The sequence below is a fragment of the Acomys minous genome, assembly GCF_964271855.1.
Source record: "Acomys minous genome assembly, chromosome: 2".
Classification (NCBI taxonomy): Eukaryota; Metazoa; Chordata; class Mammalia; order Rodentia; family Muridae; genus Acomys; species Acomys minous.
Genome location: NC_140484.1, coordinates 42,174,739 through 42,192,807, shown reverse-complemented (window position 1 = coordinate 42,192,807; position 18,069 = coordinate 42,174,739). Strand labels below are relative to the sequence as shown.

The 18,069-nt window shown below is 42.3% G+C and overlaps 1 protein-coding gene and 1 long non-coding RNA gene across 12 annotated transcripts in view; one reads left to right on the top strand and one right to left on the bottom strand.

Annotated features, from left to right (window-relative positions):
- PRUNE2 (prune homolog 2 with BCH domain) overlaps positions 1 to 14,388 on the top strand; it is a 266,030-nt gene extending 251,642 nt beyond the window's left edge. For 2 of the 11 annotated variants that reach the window (XM_084770073.1, XM_084770070.1), the window contains exons 17-20: positions 723 to 758; positions 1,313 to 1,351; positions 5,388 to 5,435; positions 9,948 to 14,388. In XM_084770073.1, the coding sequence (XP_084626199.1) occupies positions 723 to 758; positions 1,313 to 1,351; positions 5,388 to 5,435; positions 9,948 to 9,978 (154 nt within the window). In that variant the 3' untranslated portion in view covers positions 9,979 to 14,388. The remainder of the gene's footprint in view (positions 1 to 722; positions 759 to 1,312; positions 1,352 to 5,387; positions 5,436 to 9,947) is intronic. The other 9 variants (XM_084770076.1, XM_084770074.1, XM_084770072.1 and 6 more) reach the window with 7 other exon arrangements.
- Positions 765 to 5,380, bottom strand: LOC311590864. The gene is made up of 3 exons (XR_014776993.1): positions 3,851 to 5,380; positions 2,271 to 2,334; positions 765 to 1,325 (listed from the first exon to the last, which is right to left on the bottom strand). It is a non-coding gene; the product is annotated as an uncharacterized lncRNA (long non-coding RNA).
- Positions 14,389 to 18,069: the final 3,681 nt, after the last annotated feature.

The following is an 18,069-nucleotide window of genomic DNA, read 5'->3' as shown; positions in this document are numbered from 1 at the left end:
CTTAATGTCTACACATACTGTTCACTCACTATCTTTGTGCTCAGCTAGGTGTGGTGGCAACTGTGTGCAATTACAGCACTCGGGAGACTGAAACACAGGATCCAGATTCTGAGGCCAGCCTGGGCTACACAGAAAGACCCTCTCTCAAACAAACAAGCAAGGCAACCAGTATTACAATTTGTACCTAAGACAATCTCATGGGTCACTTACATTCTCTGTGAGGTACCTTGGCTTTCTTGTGCCTACAAACAGTAGGTAGGGTTTGGTAAGATGCTTGACCCTATTTTAAATAGCCCAGTCTCCAGCCAAAAGCACAAAAATGAGAGAAACATTTAACAATGAAACTATATGAGGCAGGAAGACACAGCATCATCCTGCTTGACTGCTGTTGATCCTGTGCACACAGGGCAACTTGAATTTTTTGTCACCTTGTCCATGTCCACAGATGGCCAAAAGTGCTCTACATTGATTTTGTAAATTTCAGATGTCTTAGTAAACAGGAAAATTTACAAATCTGGAATTTACGAATAACGAGGATTGACTGTACATCTATACATAGTAAACTGATAATTGTGCCTAACACAAATAAGTTTTCTCTTCAAAGCCACTCACTGTTGTCTGGGTAAGCGTTTTCTCTTGTGTTCTGACTGTTGAAAGCATTTACCTGTCCTTTTCCCACTGTTCCTCACTGTCCTCATGGCATTTGTTTCTTATCTTGTAAGGTACGATGAAGAGAAATCTTTTAAAAGAAGTGTGAGGTAAATCTTGAGATCTGTATTCACGCTGGACCCTGCCATGTGTATACTCCAGTGTTATATTTGTGGGTGACCTCAACATGCTGCCAGAGGAAGAGTCTATTGTATCCGTCCTTGGTGTTCCCCTCCAAGTCTTTGTCCTGTGTGTAAAGCTGTTGAGGTCAACCTGATTTGCAACTGAAACCTACTAAACCAGATATGCCCTGACTTGGCCCAGGCTGCGAGCTAACTTTAACTCTACCCAGCACAGTGATGTGGACAATCTGAGCTTTATTTAGCCAGCATGTTTCTCAGCCCCTTGCAACAACTATATCATCTTTCTGAAGGGATTCTCAAAGTAAGCATACGTGACTGGCCAACAGGAAGGACCAGCACCATGGTTAGCTGAGTATGTCTCAATGCACCCAGAGACAGTTTGGGGGACAAAAAAGCAAATACGTACCACTTACATTTGGCTCTGCTTTGCGGGAGATGCTCATGCTCTGCTTGCTTTTTTTGTTTGTTTGTTTGTTTGTTTGTTTCTTCCTTTTCTCTGTTGGTAATTTTTGCTCGTACAGACTGGATGAAGAACTAAGGAAAGCATCAGAGGCGGCTAAGTAAGACTTGGTTTTCATTTTTTGCGGCTGGTGTGATGTTGGCTGGCGGTTCAGGAATGATGGGGAGAGTCTGCATGCCTGCTGTTTTCTTACTGCACCCTGATAATAAGGCTGCGCCTTGACACCCCCTTTTCTCCTATGGCCAATGTAATCTTTGATGTTTTTTATTATAATCTATTTTCCCCATAATCTTGGTTATCTTAACGAGAGCATTTGTCACTGTTTATTTTATTTATTTATTTATTTATTTATTTATTTATTAGTGTATCTGAAATTCTGGCTATCACCAGAAAACACATCACAGACATTGTTAAGTGGAACGTGGTATCTGTAGGACCTCTAGGTATATTGAGGTGTCAGAACCACACCTGTTCATTATTGGGATGAGAAACAGTGGCAAGTAAAAATTGGACAGAATTCTGTAGAATTAACTTTACAGCTTTCCAAGATTTAAATAACACTCTGAGGCTATAGAGGTGGCTCAGTGGATACGAGCACTGGCTGCTCTTCCAGAGGACCAGGGCTCTGTCCCCACGTGACGGCCGCAGCTGTCTATAACTCCAGGTCTAAAGGATCTCCAAACCTTCCTCTGGCCTCTGCAGGCACACATGCATATAGTACATGGATATACGTGAAAAAAAAGCATCCATACACATAAAATAATGGTAAATGTAAATAAATGCTTCGTTTAGTTTCTAAGAAATAGCCTTTAGCTCATAGTTTCCAAGCTCTTTTGACTGGGAGTGGTCATTGCTCAGTCTCATTGAAGCATGGCTCTGAAAAAGGAAAAAAAAAACCACGCTGCCAAGAAAACATAAAATGAACACATGTCAAATTTTGTTATTTTGATGGATTATTTAGTGAGGGATCCAGTAAAGAGTTCTCATGAATGTGAAGAGAATTTAAGCTGCATACATACCTGTGGCAGTCTCTTCTTCCTTGGCCCCAGCCCCTGATTGTACTGTTTTCCTGTACAGACATACCTGTGATTGACAAGAGGTAACACACCATGGCAGAAGTTACGTAAGACTTAGGAATGACATGTTTCTCTGATTTCCCATTTAATATTTTTCAAAGCATGGTTGACTGCTTGTAACTGAATCTGCAGAAAATACAGTTGCAGATTTTTAGAAACAGAATATTTACAAAAGGCTGTTTGGATGAGGTAGTTGGGTTAGGTATCAAGCTGGGTAGAGTCCAGGAGGGCAATAAACTAACATCAGGTTATCTTTTCCATGGGATAAACATGGTTGCATTACTGCAGGACATAAATCTACAAGTTAACCTCTGCCCCTGTAGTACTGAGAGACAGCCCTGGAATGTCTGGCTGAACAGAGAGCTCCCAGTCATTTTTTTTTTTTTTGTTCACTTCCAAGGACAAAAAGAAATCTCCTGACATTATGTGTTAAATGTATACAACTGCTACCTGGAAAGCTTGTCATATAAAGTACATTAAGCTTCTTAATCACTTTAAATGTTTCTTATATTGTTATATATATTTTTTTACAACAAATGCAAAAAGCCTGAGCAATATCCAAGGCATTTGCCAATTCTAAATAAATGTTAAGCAGTGAACTTTTCCTGTGTGGCTACAAATGCCAGTTCTTCATTAACAACCCATTTACACTTTTTTTTTTTGCGTGTATATTTTTGTTACAGGTAACCTAACAGAATTATTCGCCTAAAATACAAATCTTTTACATTAAAAAAATTCCTGAATAAAAATCATTAGCAGTTTTGATGCGGATTAGTTGGATAAGCCATTTGCTGGTAGAATCCAATCCCAATTGATCTTATTCCTTTGGGCTGGTGAAATTAAAAAGTGTTTGCACATTTGAGTATATATAAAGAAAATGAATTGAGCTTCGTTGACCCCACAGGGGTTGCATTTTCTTATTTTCTTCTTCTTCTTCTTCTTCTTCTTCTTCTTCTTCTTCTTCTTCTTCTTCTTCTTCTTCTTCTTCTTCTTCTTCTTCTTCAGAGCATCTTACTATTGCAGCCTTCACTAGCCTGGAACTTGCTTTGTAGACCAGGCTGGTCTCAAACTCACTGGGATCCTTTTGCCTCTGCCTCCCAAGTGCTAAGACTATGGGTGTGTGCCACCATACTTGATCCCACAGAGGCTTGGAAAATCCTCAAAATCCAAGTCCATTGTACCTCTTTCACTATGGCTAGCCACAGATACAGCCCCTAAATCCTGGAGCAGACTGTGTCTGAGTCTTAGATTAAAAAAAAAAAAAAAAGACCCCCCTTCTTATCCGAGACTGGAAGCTAGCTCTACCCAGGCTCTTTCTGTTAATAGGCATCTTGACTGTCCACGCGGCTTTATTAGAAAGCTTCATGCTGGCTCTAACCTGAGTCAGATATATACTATAATAAAAAACAAAGCCTTCCCAGCTAGTTTGTTTTTCCATTCCTACAGCATTTTAAAACCTCTTCCCCGCCCCCCCCATGTACAAGACACGTCACCCATTAAGTTGCACACCACTCTTCACTGACCTCCACACAGAGATAGGAAATACTTCTGAAGGGTCTGTACTGTACACAAACCCATTCTCAGTTTGCAAATGAGGAAGACTCCATCTGCTGCCTTTTGGGTGGTAGCATTTAAAACGTCTGCAAATTGCTGTTTTCTTTTGAGAGATCACCCAAAGCTAAGACGCAGAAAGGCTGGGCTTGGAAGAGTGCCCTTTCTTGATTCTGTTCCAGCTTCCCTGGCTTTCGCTAGCTCACTGCCCTTGCCAAGTTTTCTCCATAAAAATACCAGACCACCAGCAGGGTGGAGAAGTGGAGGGAGGGAGGAAGGGAAGGAGGGAGGGAGGGGTCAATGCTCAGGAAGGGAAACAACCAACTGATATTTTCAGAAAACACTGAACTAGCCGCAGACCCTCATGGAAATGGATGAGTTAGCTTCTTCAACTTAGTCACAACAAAAAGGAACTTGTGCATTTACAAAGGATTAATCCAACTGGAGTGGTGGCTCAGCAGTTAAGAGCACTTGCTGCTCTTTGGGAAGACCTGGTTTGTGCCCCCAAAAAATATGGCAGCTCAGAGGTATCCAACTAGCCCTTCTGACCTCTGTAGGCTCCAGGCACACATACAGTGTAGACACGTACATGCAAACCAAGCATTCACAGACGTAATTTTAAAATCTTTCTTAAAAATAAGTAAAAAGAATCATGGGCTCTTTTATATAATTTTTTCCCATTTAAAAATAAAAACTTAGCAGAGGAGAAAAAGGTAAAAGCTGAAGTGTACTAAACACTAGGAATTGATATAAGGTGAATTTTAAATCAGTTAGCATAGTATCACATAGATATGGATATCATGAACAGTTAAGGGACATAGGCATGTGCACCGTTGAAAACGTTGATTTCATTATTTTATATGGCTATGCTTCTTTTTCTGGACCTGCCTTGCTTAGGTAGTATTAGACTTCACAAGTGGACCTGGGCACTGCCAGCCTCAGAAAGTGGCAAATGTCCTACCCCTGTCCTGTACCAACATCCAGCAAAGCTGACCGGGGACAGTCTTTCTTTCCATACCTGGGAAAATCCTCATTCTTATGAAAACTGAAGGCTGACTGTATTGTGTCTAACCAAAATTAAGATGTTTAAAAGATTTTCCTTTGTGGCTAAAATAGTTTTTATTATTTGAGCTACATAAATTTTTTTTCCATGTTCACTGCATAAGAACAGATTTAAAAAGTAAGAAAAATTGGCTTGGACAAATAACCACTGGAGGTATTTTTATTATTATTATAATTATTATAATAATAATAATAATTATTATTATTATTATTATTATTATTATTATTATTATATGTCTGTATTTTGATTAGTAACTATATTTCAGATCTGATGTTAAAATAGCATAATTTGTTCTGGTTTAGATTTGGGATTGTAGGAGTCGCAAATGGTACAACACTAAGCAGTTTCAAATGCTCAGCTAGTGATGCTGACGTGGCCGTAAGAATGAGAAAATGTTAACTACTTCCTGTTTGTTTGTTTGTTTGTTTGTTTTCCCTTGCACGCAGAACTAGCTGCCTTTACAATGATCCAGAAATGACGTCTATGGACAAGGAGTAAGAACTCTCCATCAATGACAGCTATGTTTTCACATGTAGTATTGCATGGCTGGCCTCAAAGGGGAACTAAGCATGCAGGATTGGATAAACCTCTTGAGATGTTTGGCTTTTCCTGGGCTCAGCTCTGGGAACAACTAAGATATTTTCCAGATACTGTTATCTTAGTGATTGTCACAAAGGAAACTGGATGCTTACCTGACCCTCCACTTTTCCACCCCCAAAATGAGCCAATGAATTTTGGGGCAAGTTGTATGAACACTAAGGCAAGAGGAACGAAACTTTGCTTTCAGAATTACACTGCAGTTAGGGAACGCTCTCCCTTCCTTGCACACTTAATATTTTGGTGGATTGTGGAGAAATTGCTTTGCTTTGCAAAGTCTAAGAGACCGTTGAGCCTGCTTGGAATTATATAGTTGGATATTGCTGTCCTGTAAGAAATAGAAATTGGACTTGCATAGAGTTCTTAGCCTATGCCAGACTCTGTAAGAAGTCATACTCAGTGCCTGATATTCATCCTAGAATAAGCTTATGAGGTCCACTTTACAGAAGAGGAAAGAGAACTGTAGATAAGGCATTAGAGGCTCCCAGGTGGTATTTGAATCTTGACCTTGCAGATCCAGAGTTGGTGGCTTTCAAATCAGAGAGGTGGTCAGTGCTGGGAATGGCTGGAATCTAACAAAGGACAGAAACCATTCCCATGGGACTGTGGGACTGGCCACGTCAGTTTTACAGCTAGTAAAAGGATACTAATTTGGCTTGAGTAGTAGACTTAGGATGGTCATTGTCCTCAAGGACCAAGAAAGGCGAGCAAAACCAACTTAAATATGTCACCCTTGTCACTGTCTCCTCTAGGTCCAAAGAGAACTTAGAAAACCACCGCAGTGTCTGTATCTGCCTTGTTGACCTTAAAGGTTAAAGGAAATTTAGGGACAAACACTAAGTCCCAACTTAAAAAAAAAAAGAACAAGACTGAATGCTTTAAGGGGACTTTCCAATCACAGAGCTTTTCCCTAAAGGTCACTCTTGTCTCAACTTTTGAGATGACAGCACCAGTTGCTTCAAGAAAACTGTTTTTCCAAAGCAAGCATAGCTCAGTCTCTCAATCCATCATGATCCACCTTTCAAACACAGGGCATTCCCTCCCATTGTGAAGCAATGCCCCTTGAACACCAAACAGTGCCCACAGTTCAGCTTGCCCAGCATTGGCCCATTGCTGCTGCATCTGGGGGCTTACCCTCTCCTCTGCCTGCCCCGCTTGTCTGTTCCTCGTTGGTGAGAGAGCTTTTGGTTTGGTATAGAGGGTGATGTACTCATTCTTGTGTGGGCTCCTTAAAGTGCTGCTGTGGGGGGTGGGTGGGGGACAGGGAGGAAGGGGTGCAGCCAACTGTTGATGTTATGTTCCATTCTTAGAAGAACATTTCCTCTGGAAGTTTCTCTTTTCTTCATCGCTCTTTCCTGAGCTCCTTCCAGGCATATGTATCATCTCCCTAACCAGTAGAATGAAATCCCAGATGGGAAACAAGAGTGCACAAGAATTCTCTCCCCTGACCTCCAGGCCTGCATGTCTTTGCTTGCTTGCTTTAACGTTAGTGTGGAGGCCTTTGTTCACCCTTTCCTGGCTTCTGGGGAGATAGAAGAATCCTACACGGAAGCATTTTACACCTGTAGCTACCATTGGATGAACTGCAAATTGGGCACAGGCCCCTTCAAGGGGGCTCCATCCAGCTAAGATTGACGTGAAGTGGGACATGCAAGGGTCCTGTGGTGGCCTCCCATTCTCCACAGGGAGAAGGAGCATTATGCCTGCCTTGCCACTCCTCTTCCATAAGTCACAAGTAACTTTAAGGGCTGTTGCAGAGGATTGCCACACGCCTTGTAAGGAACCTCACTTAGTATATGCAAGAAGTGAGACCATCCTGTCATCGAATGGTAAGGTCATTCTTGCTCAGGGCTGAGTCAGTTGTGGACAGCTAAGATCATCTTCTCAGGCAGGAAGTGCCCCCCACCTACGTTCAGTTCTGGTCAAAAGTTGCCATCGGTGTCAATCTTTTTTTTTTTTTTTTTTGTACCAGTGTCAATCATAAGAGGGACAGTTAGGAAACCACTTTCACCGCTTTTCTCCCTCACTTTAGATTAGGATTTTATTCACTCATATCACAAATTGTTAAAGCAGGGCTATTTATATTTGCATATTTAAGTGATATGATCAAAGACCCTACGTGGTGAAGATGACTTAGAGGTATTAACAGGGCCTTCACTAACCCCACAAGGTAGCTGTTCTCTCAAGAGCAGTCTGCAGAGTGGCTTCCTGTACCAGCTTAACAGGAAGTCATCCACAGTTGCTCTCTCGATGTGCTGGGTAAACAGGTTTTAGTCTTTCAGCTGTTTGGTTACCCCCCCCCCCCAAAAAAGCAATAATTTAAATCTCGAAAAGGTTTACAAAGGAGTCAGAACAACAACAGCAGAAAAAAAAAAAAAGAAAGAAAGAAAGAAAAAGAAAAAGCTGAGGTGTGCATTCTAGCGTGCCAGATCAGGTATTTGTCAAAGGCCCAGACTGCAAATCACAGTGATACCTACTTTAAACTCTACGAAGTTTGAGATCAGTTCATGTCTTTGTGTTTTCAGAAAAGAAAAAAAAATCGAGCCAACTCCATGAGAAAAAGAATTAAATTCCAGTTACCAACTCAAACCTAGCACTGACTTCTGAGTACATTTTAGAAATCTTAGAAGCAAATGCTTTTTTTTTTTTAAATGATCTGCTTTGTAAAAGTATGTTAGAACCAGATATGGGCGTCCGGTTGACAAAAGAAGACACTGCCCAAGGAAAGTTCTGTGGATAAGACGTCAGATCCTTGAAGGCACAAGAACTACCAAGTTACCCCAGTGTCTGGTCCCCTCTGCGCTGTCCCCTCATCACTCCTGTCACAGTAGGCTCTTCAGACTCCCTCAGCAGGATGCTAGTGCTAGTTCTTCCTTTACTAGTGCGAGATGGAATGTGCTAATCCATCTCAATGGGATACAGTCCAGAAATTGAGACTGGGAGGGTGTGGGCACAGCTGCACAGTGCTTACATTGCTGAGGGAATTTCAAAGGAAAAACACTTTACCAGCATGCCGTAGATGGACAAGTGGTCCATGTGACATGTGGCTTTGTCTGCAAAGTTACTAGAAGGAACTTGCTTGTTGCATGGGCCACAGGAAGCTCTACCCCAGGAGGAAGCCTCAGAAGGGCATCGAGAAATCCAGCTGCTTTCAAATTATTTGTTCCAATCTTTATCAGAACTGGTACTCTCTCTGTCTCTCTGTCTCTGTCTGTCTCTGTCTCTCTGTGTGTGTGTGTGTGTGTGTCTCTGTGTCTCTGTGTCTCTGTCTTTCTGTCTGTCTCTGTCTGTCTGTCTGTCTGTCTGTCTCTCTCTCTCTTTCTCTCTCTCTCTCTTTCTCTTTCTCTCTGTTCACTGGCTCTAGTTCTCTTTTTGTGTGTATTGGATACACAACAGTTGTATGATGCTCACTAAAAGGTAGAGGAGAGACCCATTCAACTCAAAGAGAATGTTTATTCCATGTTGGAGAGGAGCTGAGAGAGCCAGGAAAAAGCAAGTTGCTGCTTAGACTCCCCAGAGACCAGTATGCAGACCCAGTTCAAGGAAGGTTCCCCAGAAGGCTCCTGGTGCGAGCCCGTGTTCAAAGGCCAAAAAACCCGGAGTCTGAGGTCCACAGGCAACTGCCTGAGAAAAGACTTCTAGTCAGGAAGGGACAGTGTGAGCAGACAGCAAGTTCCATTCGGCTTCTTCCATTTTCCATTCCACCTGGCACACAGTCCCCTCTCATTCAAGATGGGTCTCGGTCTAGACTCCCGTGGCAGGTGTATTTACAGACACACCCAGAAGTGTGCTGTACCATCTCCCCAGTCAACAACTGAGTATCACAAGAAAGGAAAGTGATCACTAAAAACAGGAAGACACAGTGATGTTCTTTATGTGATTTGAACCTTTTGTCCCTGAGTCCTTTTTGAAAGGTATAAAATGCTTCCAAAAGCAGCTTTGTAAGGTAAAAAAAAAAGTCAACTTTTATTTATTTATATGTGTATGAGTGTTTTGCCTGCATGTATGTATGTCTGTATGTCTGTATGTATGTATGTCTGGGCACTATGTGCATGCTTGGTGCCCACAGAGGCTAGAAGAGGGTGTCAAATTCTCTGACTGGAGTTACAAATGGTTGTAAATTACCATATCCATTCTGGGAATTGAACCCAAATCCTCTGGAAGAACAACTAGTGATCTTAACTGTCGATTCATCTTCCCAGTCTCCTGAGTCAATATTTCTAGAAAAACTTAACAACTGGTGGATGCTTTTCTAGCATAAAAACCTTAGGCAATTTCTTTAAGTTATTTGAAGGAAGATACAAACAAGTGATGCCCGAATTATTATTGAATGCTCCTGACTTGGTGTGTTTTCTCCTCTCCCCCTCCCCCCCTCCCCCCTCCCCCCCCCCCACCCCTCTTCAATTCAGTATTGACATGAAGCTGAAAGAAAAGCCCTAGCTGGCCAGCTGGAGGAGAAATCACTTTCTGCTTGATGGTTCTGCTGGAACATAACCTACCTGGAAGCGACAGGGCTGGTGACACCTCCACTTTGCACCGCCTGGTGCCATTGGAAATTTCCAAGAGGGGGAAAAAATGGGAAGAAAATTTGTTTACTGTTAACATATTTATGAAATGTTGTGTATTTTCCTATTTTGCCAATTATGTGCCTCAACGATTTTAGTTGAATCTTAGCAGGAAAAATAGGTCCTTCCATTTTAATATTATACCAACCCCTGGTGCAGTGGGACTTGGTTCCTTAGATTGGTGTTTACCAAAAGCATAGCCTAATTCTGCTGTTAGACAGATGTTGATACATTTCTGTAGGTTGCCTGGATTCCCCTGTAGAGCTTGCTCTAGATTTAAGATGCACAGGGCTTGCCTTGTCCCAGGAACAGGGCTCTTTAAAATGCTGTCTATGAAATGCTGAGTCTGAACAGGATGGACACACAGACAGACATGAAATCAGCATCATCAGCGTGTGCTCCCTTCCTGTCCACTTGAGATGTCTTTTAGCTTTTCAAAAGGAACCTAGGCTCTCTAACTCATGTAAGCGTTATTTCATATGGCTGTATGTAAATTACACCTTTAGGACATCATTTCCCTAATGCTCTTTGAAGAGCTTCATGTTGTGAAGCTAAGATGAGCATCAAGTTTTCAGTAGCTAATTATGCTTCAGGCCACAAAACAGGCTCAAACCTTTACTCTGCAAGTGCCAACTCCAAGGTGGCCCACTCAAAGATTACTTGGTTAACATTGTATCATCCAAAAGTAACACTCAGATGCATTGCAAAAGCATTCTGCTTTAAGACGTTTAAAATTAAATGCAAGTATATGCTAGCCTTTATGAAACGGTTTGTTTCTTGTTTTTATGTGCCCATTAAATTGCCAGTGCAAGTTCTAATCTGTGGATCTCTAGCAGAGGCTGGCAAGCTATGCCCAGTCTAGGGTGCCACTACAAAGGAAGATGATTTCTATACTTTTTGTTGTTGTTGTTGTTGTTGTTCACTTTACATCCCAATTGTAGCCCCTTCCCGCCTTACCTTCTGGTCCCTCTCTCCCTCACCTCCTCCCCTAGCTCTCAGAAAGGAGGAGCCCTCCTCCCCTATCATCTGACTGCAGCCTAACAAGTCTCATCTGGACTGCCTACATCCTCTTCCTCTGTGGCCTGGCAAGTGATCAATGAATGGGCACCAGAGTCCGTGTCAGAGGCAGCCCCTACTCCCCATATTATGAGGCCCATAAGGAGACTGTGCTGCACATACCTACTACATCTGAACAGAGGGTCTAGGTCCTCATCATGCATGGCCCTTGGTTGGAGCATCAGTATCTGTAGCGCCCCCCTCTTGCATCCACCCCTGGTTCCATTAGTCTCCTTGTGGAGCTCCTGTCCCCTCAACATCTACAGTAGAAAAATGCAAATAGACACTTATTTGTCACCCTGCACAAAACTAAAGTCCAGGTAGATTAAAGACCTCAGCATAAAACCAGATACACTAAATCTGATTGAAGAAAAAGTGGAGAAGAGCCTTGAGCTCACTGGCACAGGAGGCAGCCTCCTGAACAGAACACAAATAGCTCAGACTCTAAGATCAACAATTAATAAATGGGACCTCATGAAACTAAAAAGCTTCTGTAAGGCAAAGAACACTGTCAATAAAGCAAAGCGACAGCCTACAGACTAAGGAAAGACCTTTACCAACCCTACATCTGACAGAGGACTAATATCCAAAATACATAAAGAACTCAAGAAATTAAACACCAACAAACCAAATAATCCAATTTTTAAAAAATGTGATGCCTATACTTACAGTTGAAAAAAATTAATACTTAACTATACTAGAGTTTATTTTACAGATTTTTAGTGACCCTAAATAAAATGTTACTGAAACACAGAGGCACACATTTGTTCTCATACGGTAGGCATGAAGCTGCTTTTACACCTTCCTCACCAGAACTAAATAGTGACAACAGACAGTTCTCCACAAAGCCAAAACAAAAGCATCTTAACTCCGATGAGAGCAAACACACCTAGCCCCACCCTGGCCCCTGTGCTTTTTGTATTTATTTAAATGCTTTCTCCAACTGAGTGGGCAGAGGTGGCTGTAGTCTCATTTGGTTTTGGCAAAGTCATCATTTTTTTCTTTCAAGACAGGATTGTCATCACGTAGCCCTAATTGGCCTAGAACTCACTTAAGTCATAGATCTAGCTGGCCTCAAACTTGTGGCAATCCTGCTGCCTCAGCCTCCCCCAAGTGTTGGCATAATAGGCTTGCACTACCACATCTGGCCTTGTGAAGAAGATTTCGACATTTACAGACAGGGAAATCTCACCCACAGCCTACTGACGAAAGCAGGGGGTCCTCACAAAAGTGCGCCTCTCTTAAAGAATGAGATTGCCAGACTCAAACGGAAAATGTCTGAAAGCTCCTCTTGAGAATCAAAGCCACCTGTTATCAAGCTGATGGCAGAAATAAAGATAGAGTGAAGACAGGCCCTGCCTGGTAGCCTTGTCGAGGAGAGCTCTTAACCCTCTGATCCCTGAAGAAGTCTCCCCTCTACAGGGAGATGTTTCTGCTCAGGTGTCAGGCTTTGTCTAGCTCCATTTGTTTCATGTCTGTTTCCAGGCTGTCTTCCTTACAAGCAGACACAATGTACATGAGTTAGTTTCCTTTCCTTATAAGCCTCCACCTCACCATCTAGTTTCACCTGCTGATCCCTTTAAACTTAATTTCTCTTTTGACTTTTGTCCCTTTCTTTCTTTCTTTCTTTCTTTCTTTCTTTCTTTCTTTCTTTTTTCTTTTCTTTTCTTTCTTTCTTTTTTTTTTTGAATCTCCTTCCTCATTTCATTTGGCTAATTTGATAGAGCCCCCCAATTTGATAGTGCACCCCCAAACATCACGGTGACATGAGTATATTTACCCAATATTCTGATTTGCTCACCTGCTTAACATATTGGCTCCATCATATCCCATTTTAAAAGATGAATTACACAGATCTCCTAAGCCATATGAAGCCTATGACGTCGTGAGGACCTCAGAGTTCAGCTCAGCAGCTCTGTAGACACAGGACTGTTGAAAGAGCGTGCTTTTCACAACCAACTCGATATGACAATGGTGAATGCCACCATGCACACTTTCTTTGAGTTTGTGTATGGAAGATGACGCAGGTGACGTGACGTAGTAAATTCAGTGAGAACATTTTCAGTCAATGATGTTTGGAATATCCGATGGGCCTATAAAAGCATTCCACTATTTCGGGCATATGCTATCTTACTATCTTCTAAAAAACAAGTTACTTTACTTGCACGTGCTAGAGGAAAGCTCCCATGTTCATCAAATGAGTAGGCTTCCAGTGAATCCCAGAAAAAAAGATAGCCCATAAACAGGTAGATATAGCTCATATCTCACTCAGCTCTCGCACCTGCATCCTGGGCATCCTTGCTTTGGTCGGACTGCCAGGAACTGCTTTGCACTTTTTCCTGTAGATTTGTAGGTAAGGGAACTCCAAGGGGTCATTGGGGTGGAAGTGGTGTTTTCACTTTAAGTAGCAGCTACTGTTGAGCTGACTTTTGACTATAGGATGGAACAAAATCTTCACAGGAGTTGGTTGTTAAAGAGTGAAAACAACTGGGGAGGGGGTGGAGGAAGACCCCAAAGTTCCTACTGAAGCCATACAGTGTTATATTATAAGGTTCCTCCCTAGGGCATAGCGATGAGCAGGGAGATCGCTCCCCCTAACCTGCATTCTTAGAATGTGTAATTTTGAGGATTCCTTTATGGTTCTGCACAACCCTCGTCTTATCACAATGCCTCTGCTACTTTAGGAATCTATGTGTGTGCACAAATTAACCTTTTATATATCGAGAGTTTTCTATGTGTATTAGATTGCTCAGAATAAAGTATATAATAGATTTGTTTTGGTAAACAAATTCTACCTGGATAGTATGGATTAAAAATATGACAATATGCAAGAACACAATACATCTACATACCCTTGCTGTGTAACTCAGAAATAAAAATAGATTCCACAAATTGTGGTTTCCTTTTTCAACTTGGCGAAACTTTGTGGCTTCTCTTAGAAGGAACACGATACGCTTGGCACTTGCCACAGGCAAACGGTATATACTTTGGCTTTCCCAGCCATCTAAGCTGTATTATTCTCTTGCTAGTTTTACCCTTGGAGTTTTTGCACTGTACTTTCAAAATGTATCATTTACTCTTTGAAAGTATCCCCTTATTTCGTGGTTGCTTTATTGTGCCTTTTTCTTTCACTTGTCTTTTCATAACCTATTTATTTTTAAAATAAAATGTACTTAGGGCTGGATGTTAAATGTACCTAGCTCAATGGTAAGACATGTACTTGGAATGAGCAAGGTCTTGTGTTTGATTCCCCAGCAACACACACACACACACACACACACACACACACACACTGGGGGTGGGGTGTGTGTGCAGTATTTGTTATTTTAATCTTAGTTGTCTTGGTTTCCCTTTTTTGTTTTCTGGAGTTTTTGTTTGTTGAACTTTCATAGCCTTTAGGCAAAACCAGAGTTGGAAACCACAACTGTACTTTTTTTTTTTTTAACTAAATAAATAGTTGTGGAAGGCTAGGGGTGTGTCTCAGTCTGCAGTGCTTGCTTAGCACATGCAATGCCCTAGGTTCAATCCCCAACACCACACACACCCAGCACAGTACCACATACCTGTACTCGCAGCTCTTTGAATAAACAAATGCACTAACAAAAAGGGGGGATTTGGGTATTCTCAGGACCAAAGGATGAATTCTCGTGGATATAAGGATCATGGAGGGAAAGAAATAGAAATAATCTCAGAAGATTCCCAGATGGTGACAACATTGGCAGTTATGTCCATCTTGCTGCTGTAGCCTAAGGTGGTGGTGGCGGGGGGTGGGGGGGTACACTGAGTAGAATGGGGTGTGTGCATACTGTTCGGCATGGCACAGCTGTAAGAAGCAACAAGCTACGCATTCAGAGCAGCACTTAAATCACAGGGCAGAGGTGGAAAGGTTAAAAAAAAAACAAAAAAAGACCTCAGTATTTCCCAAAATGCACATATGCTGAACAAGGATAGGCATTATGCCAACCCATGTGTTTTCAAGGACTTAGCACACACTTTGGAGTGATGAGGGATGAAATGGGGGAGCCTAATTAATAATCTAAATAAAGAGAAGTCTTATGGAATGAAGTTTAAAACTTTATAAATAAAAACAGCTTAAGCTTTCAGCCATCAATGCTGGACCTTTCAAGGCAGGTCATGGAAAAGCTGGGCTTAAACAGTCTGTGTCTCCAAAGGGATGTTCCCTTTTGCATCGGTTCCTGTGCCATTTCACTGCATTAGCTGTGTCGGTGTGCGTACGCCTTGCCAGGAGCCGCCCTGATGTCATCATTCTAGACAGTTGTGGAATTTTTAATTCAGCTGCTGGCTTCCCGAAGCATTGATCCTCACACAGCTTGGGCTTTACTGAATGGGAGTGGCTTTACAGGACTAATTCTTCTAGACAGTTTTAGTCACATGGACCCAAAATAACTTTCTTTAAAGACCTATTTTTTTTAACGTGCATGCATTTCTCCCCCAAGTGTGTGTGTGTGTGTGTTTGTGTGTGTGTGTGTGTGTGTGTGTGTGTGTGTGTGTGTGTGCCTGCCTACTTGTGTGTGCACTACTTGCATGCAGTTCCTACAGAGGCCAAAAAGGGTGTTAGATCCCCATGACAGACATAACAAATGGTCTGTCATGTTCATTATCGTGGTTAATTCTCACTGTCCATGATGGTTCTAGGCTATGAAATAATCAGAGCATGAATCAGTTCACACCCATCTTTTGCAGAGGGGAAAGGCACAGGGATGCATTGTTAGAGTCGCTGGTTATAGCATTTCAATCAACTGACCAACACAATAGCTTGGGGGGGGGTGTTTGTGTGTGTAAACACACCTATTGAATATGTTTTTTCATTGAGCCAACAGCCTGGATAGCTCCCACACCAGAGCAAAGCTCCTCTACAGATGTAATCTCCAGACAACACATCACGGTGTAGCCCTGTAGGACATGTGCTCAGCACATCCAAGACTGCTCGGATCTGATTCCTAGCATCAAAACAACACAACAGCAAAAGAAGACACATCATAGGCCCAGTGCACTTAAACGTAGTGAGCAGCCCTTCATCACTATACTTGTGAGTCATCTTAAATAGTGAAATCCACAAAAAGGACAAAGGGAAAGACACAGGAAAGGATGCTTGTTTGTAGCACACAAGCTGAAGCAAAGCCATAACCCCCTTCTCAACCTCAGCTGGGGTTTCTATCTCAGGTGCTGCAAATTTGCCTCTTCTCTGTACACGTCGTCATAAATGACCGTGAAAGTGCCATGAGTATTGATTTGAGCGACATAAATAAACTTTAACAAATGAATTTACAACAATGGATTTCTTAAATATTGAAAGTACAGTCTATTCCATGACCTAGCGCCCTGAAACAGCACACTTCAGTTTCTGAGGGTCTGAAAGCTAAGCACAGTTTACCTGGTTTTTCTGACAGGTACAATCTAGGTGCTGGCCCAGCGTGTCTAACAAGTCTGTTAAATTTCGCTGGGGGCGGGGGGGGGGGGGGGGGGGGAGTGTCATCCATTACGGAAGTGATATTTTCTAAGCTGTCCTTTTATCACAGGCAAATCCATGGACCCAGCCTGCTCGGTGGGAGAGTGTCATACAGGGTCCACAAACCAGGAAGTAGGGATTGCTAAAGCCATCCTCAAAGTCTATTTGTCATACCCCCAAGCACTCTGCAACTTCCCTGCACTCCTGCTCTCACTTGTTAGTGAAGGTATTTATTTGCCCATGGTTTTCTGTTTGCTTTTTCTTCTGTTTCCCCAGGAATTCAACAAATCAACACATTTCTTTAGATTATTCACACCCTGATGTGAATCTCGACCATCATTTGTCCTCTTGGTGTGGGAGGGAATAAGTTGAGCTGTCTTCCCTAGTGTGACAATACCATTTCTCTACCCCCTCCCTGTCTTCAAGATTGTACACGCTGGATTTCAATCTTGGTTCTGCTTGCTAGCTTATATTACTCCGAGCAAATTGCTTAACCTCTGAGAGCCTTGTCCATTTTTAAAAACGTGGATTTAAGTTTTATCCTTCATATTTATATAATGGTTAAAATGGATTTAAATGCCCAACTTAAGTCTTCATACTGAAAAAGCATTTTTTTTTTAAATCTACGATTTCTCTCTCACACACACACTTCCTTCCTTCACCTCTCCACTCTCCTAGCCCTTTGATAAGCCGTGTATCTCCAAACCCACTGCTGGCCCCATCTTTGGCTTCTGCCAACCATGTGTGCATCTCACATCCTTCTCAACTTCTCTTCCAAACAAACAAGTCTCCTTAAGCCTGATAGCCATTGTAGTGGTGAGTTTTATACCAACTTGATGTAAGCTGGGGTCATCTGAGAAGATGCCCTGCCAGATTGGCTTGTGGGCAAGTTTGCAGTGCATTTTCTTAACTGATCATTGCTCATGCTGGGCTAGTGGTCCTGGCTGTATAAGAAAGCAGACTGAGGAAGCCAGAAGAAGCAAGCCAGTAAGCCACATTGCTCCAAGGCCTCTGCTTCAGGTCCTGTCTCCTGGTTCTTGCTTTGAGTTTCTGTCCTCACTTCCTTCAGGAATGAACTATGATGTGGAAGTGAAAGTAAAATAAACTCCTCTCAACCTTGCTTTTGGCCATGGTGTTTTTATCACAAGAGAAAGCTGCTTAAGTCACCCATAAGCCTCCAGCCCCTGCCATACTCCTTCCATCCCCTTAGTTCTGCCCTGTCTGCTTCTTGGTTTTAGATTTTTGTTTGTTTAAGATGTATTTTTATTATTTTAAATTATATGTAGATGGCTGTGTTTGCCTGTGGCTATGAATACAGGTGCCCAAGGAAGCCAGAGGTGTCAGATCCCCCAGGAGTTATCAGCCACCGAATGAAGACACTTGGACCCAAGCTCCAGTCCTCTGGGAAAGCAGCAAGTGCTCTTAACCGCTAAGCCATTT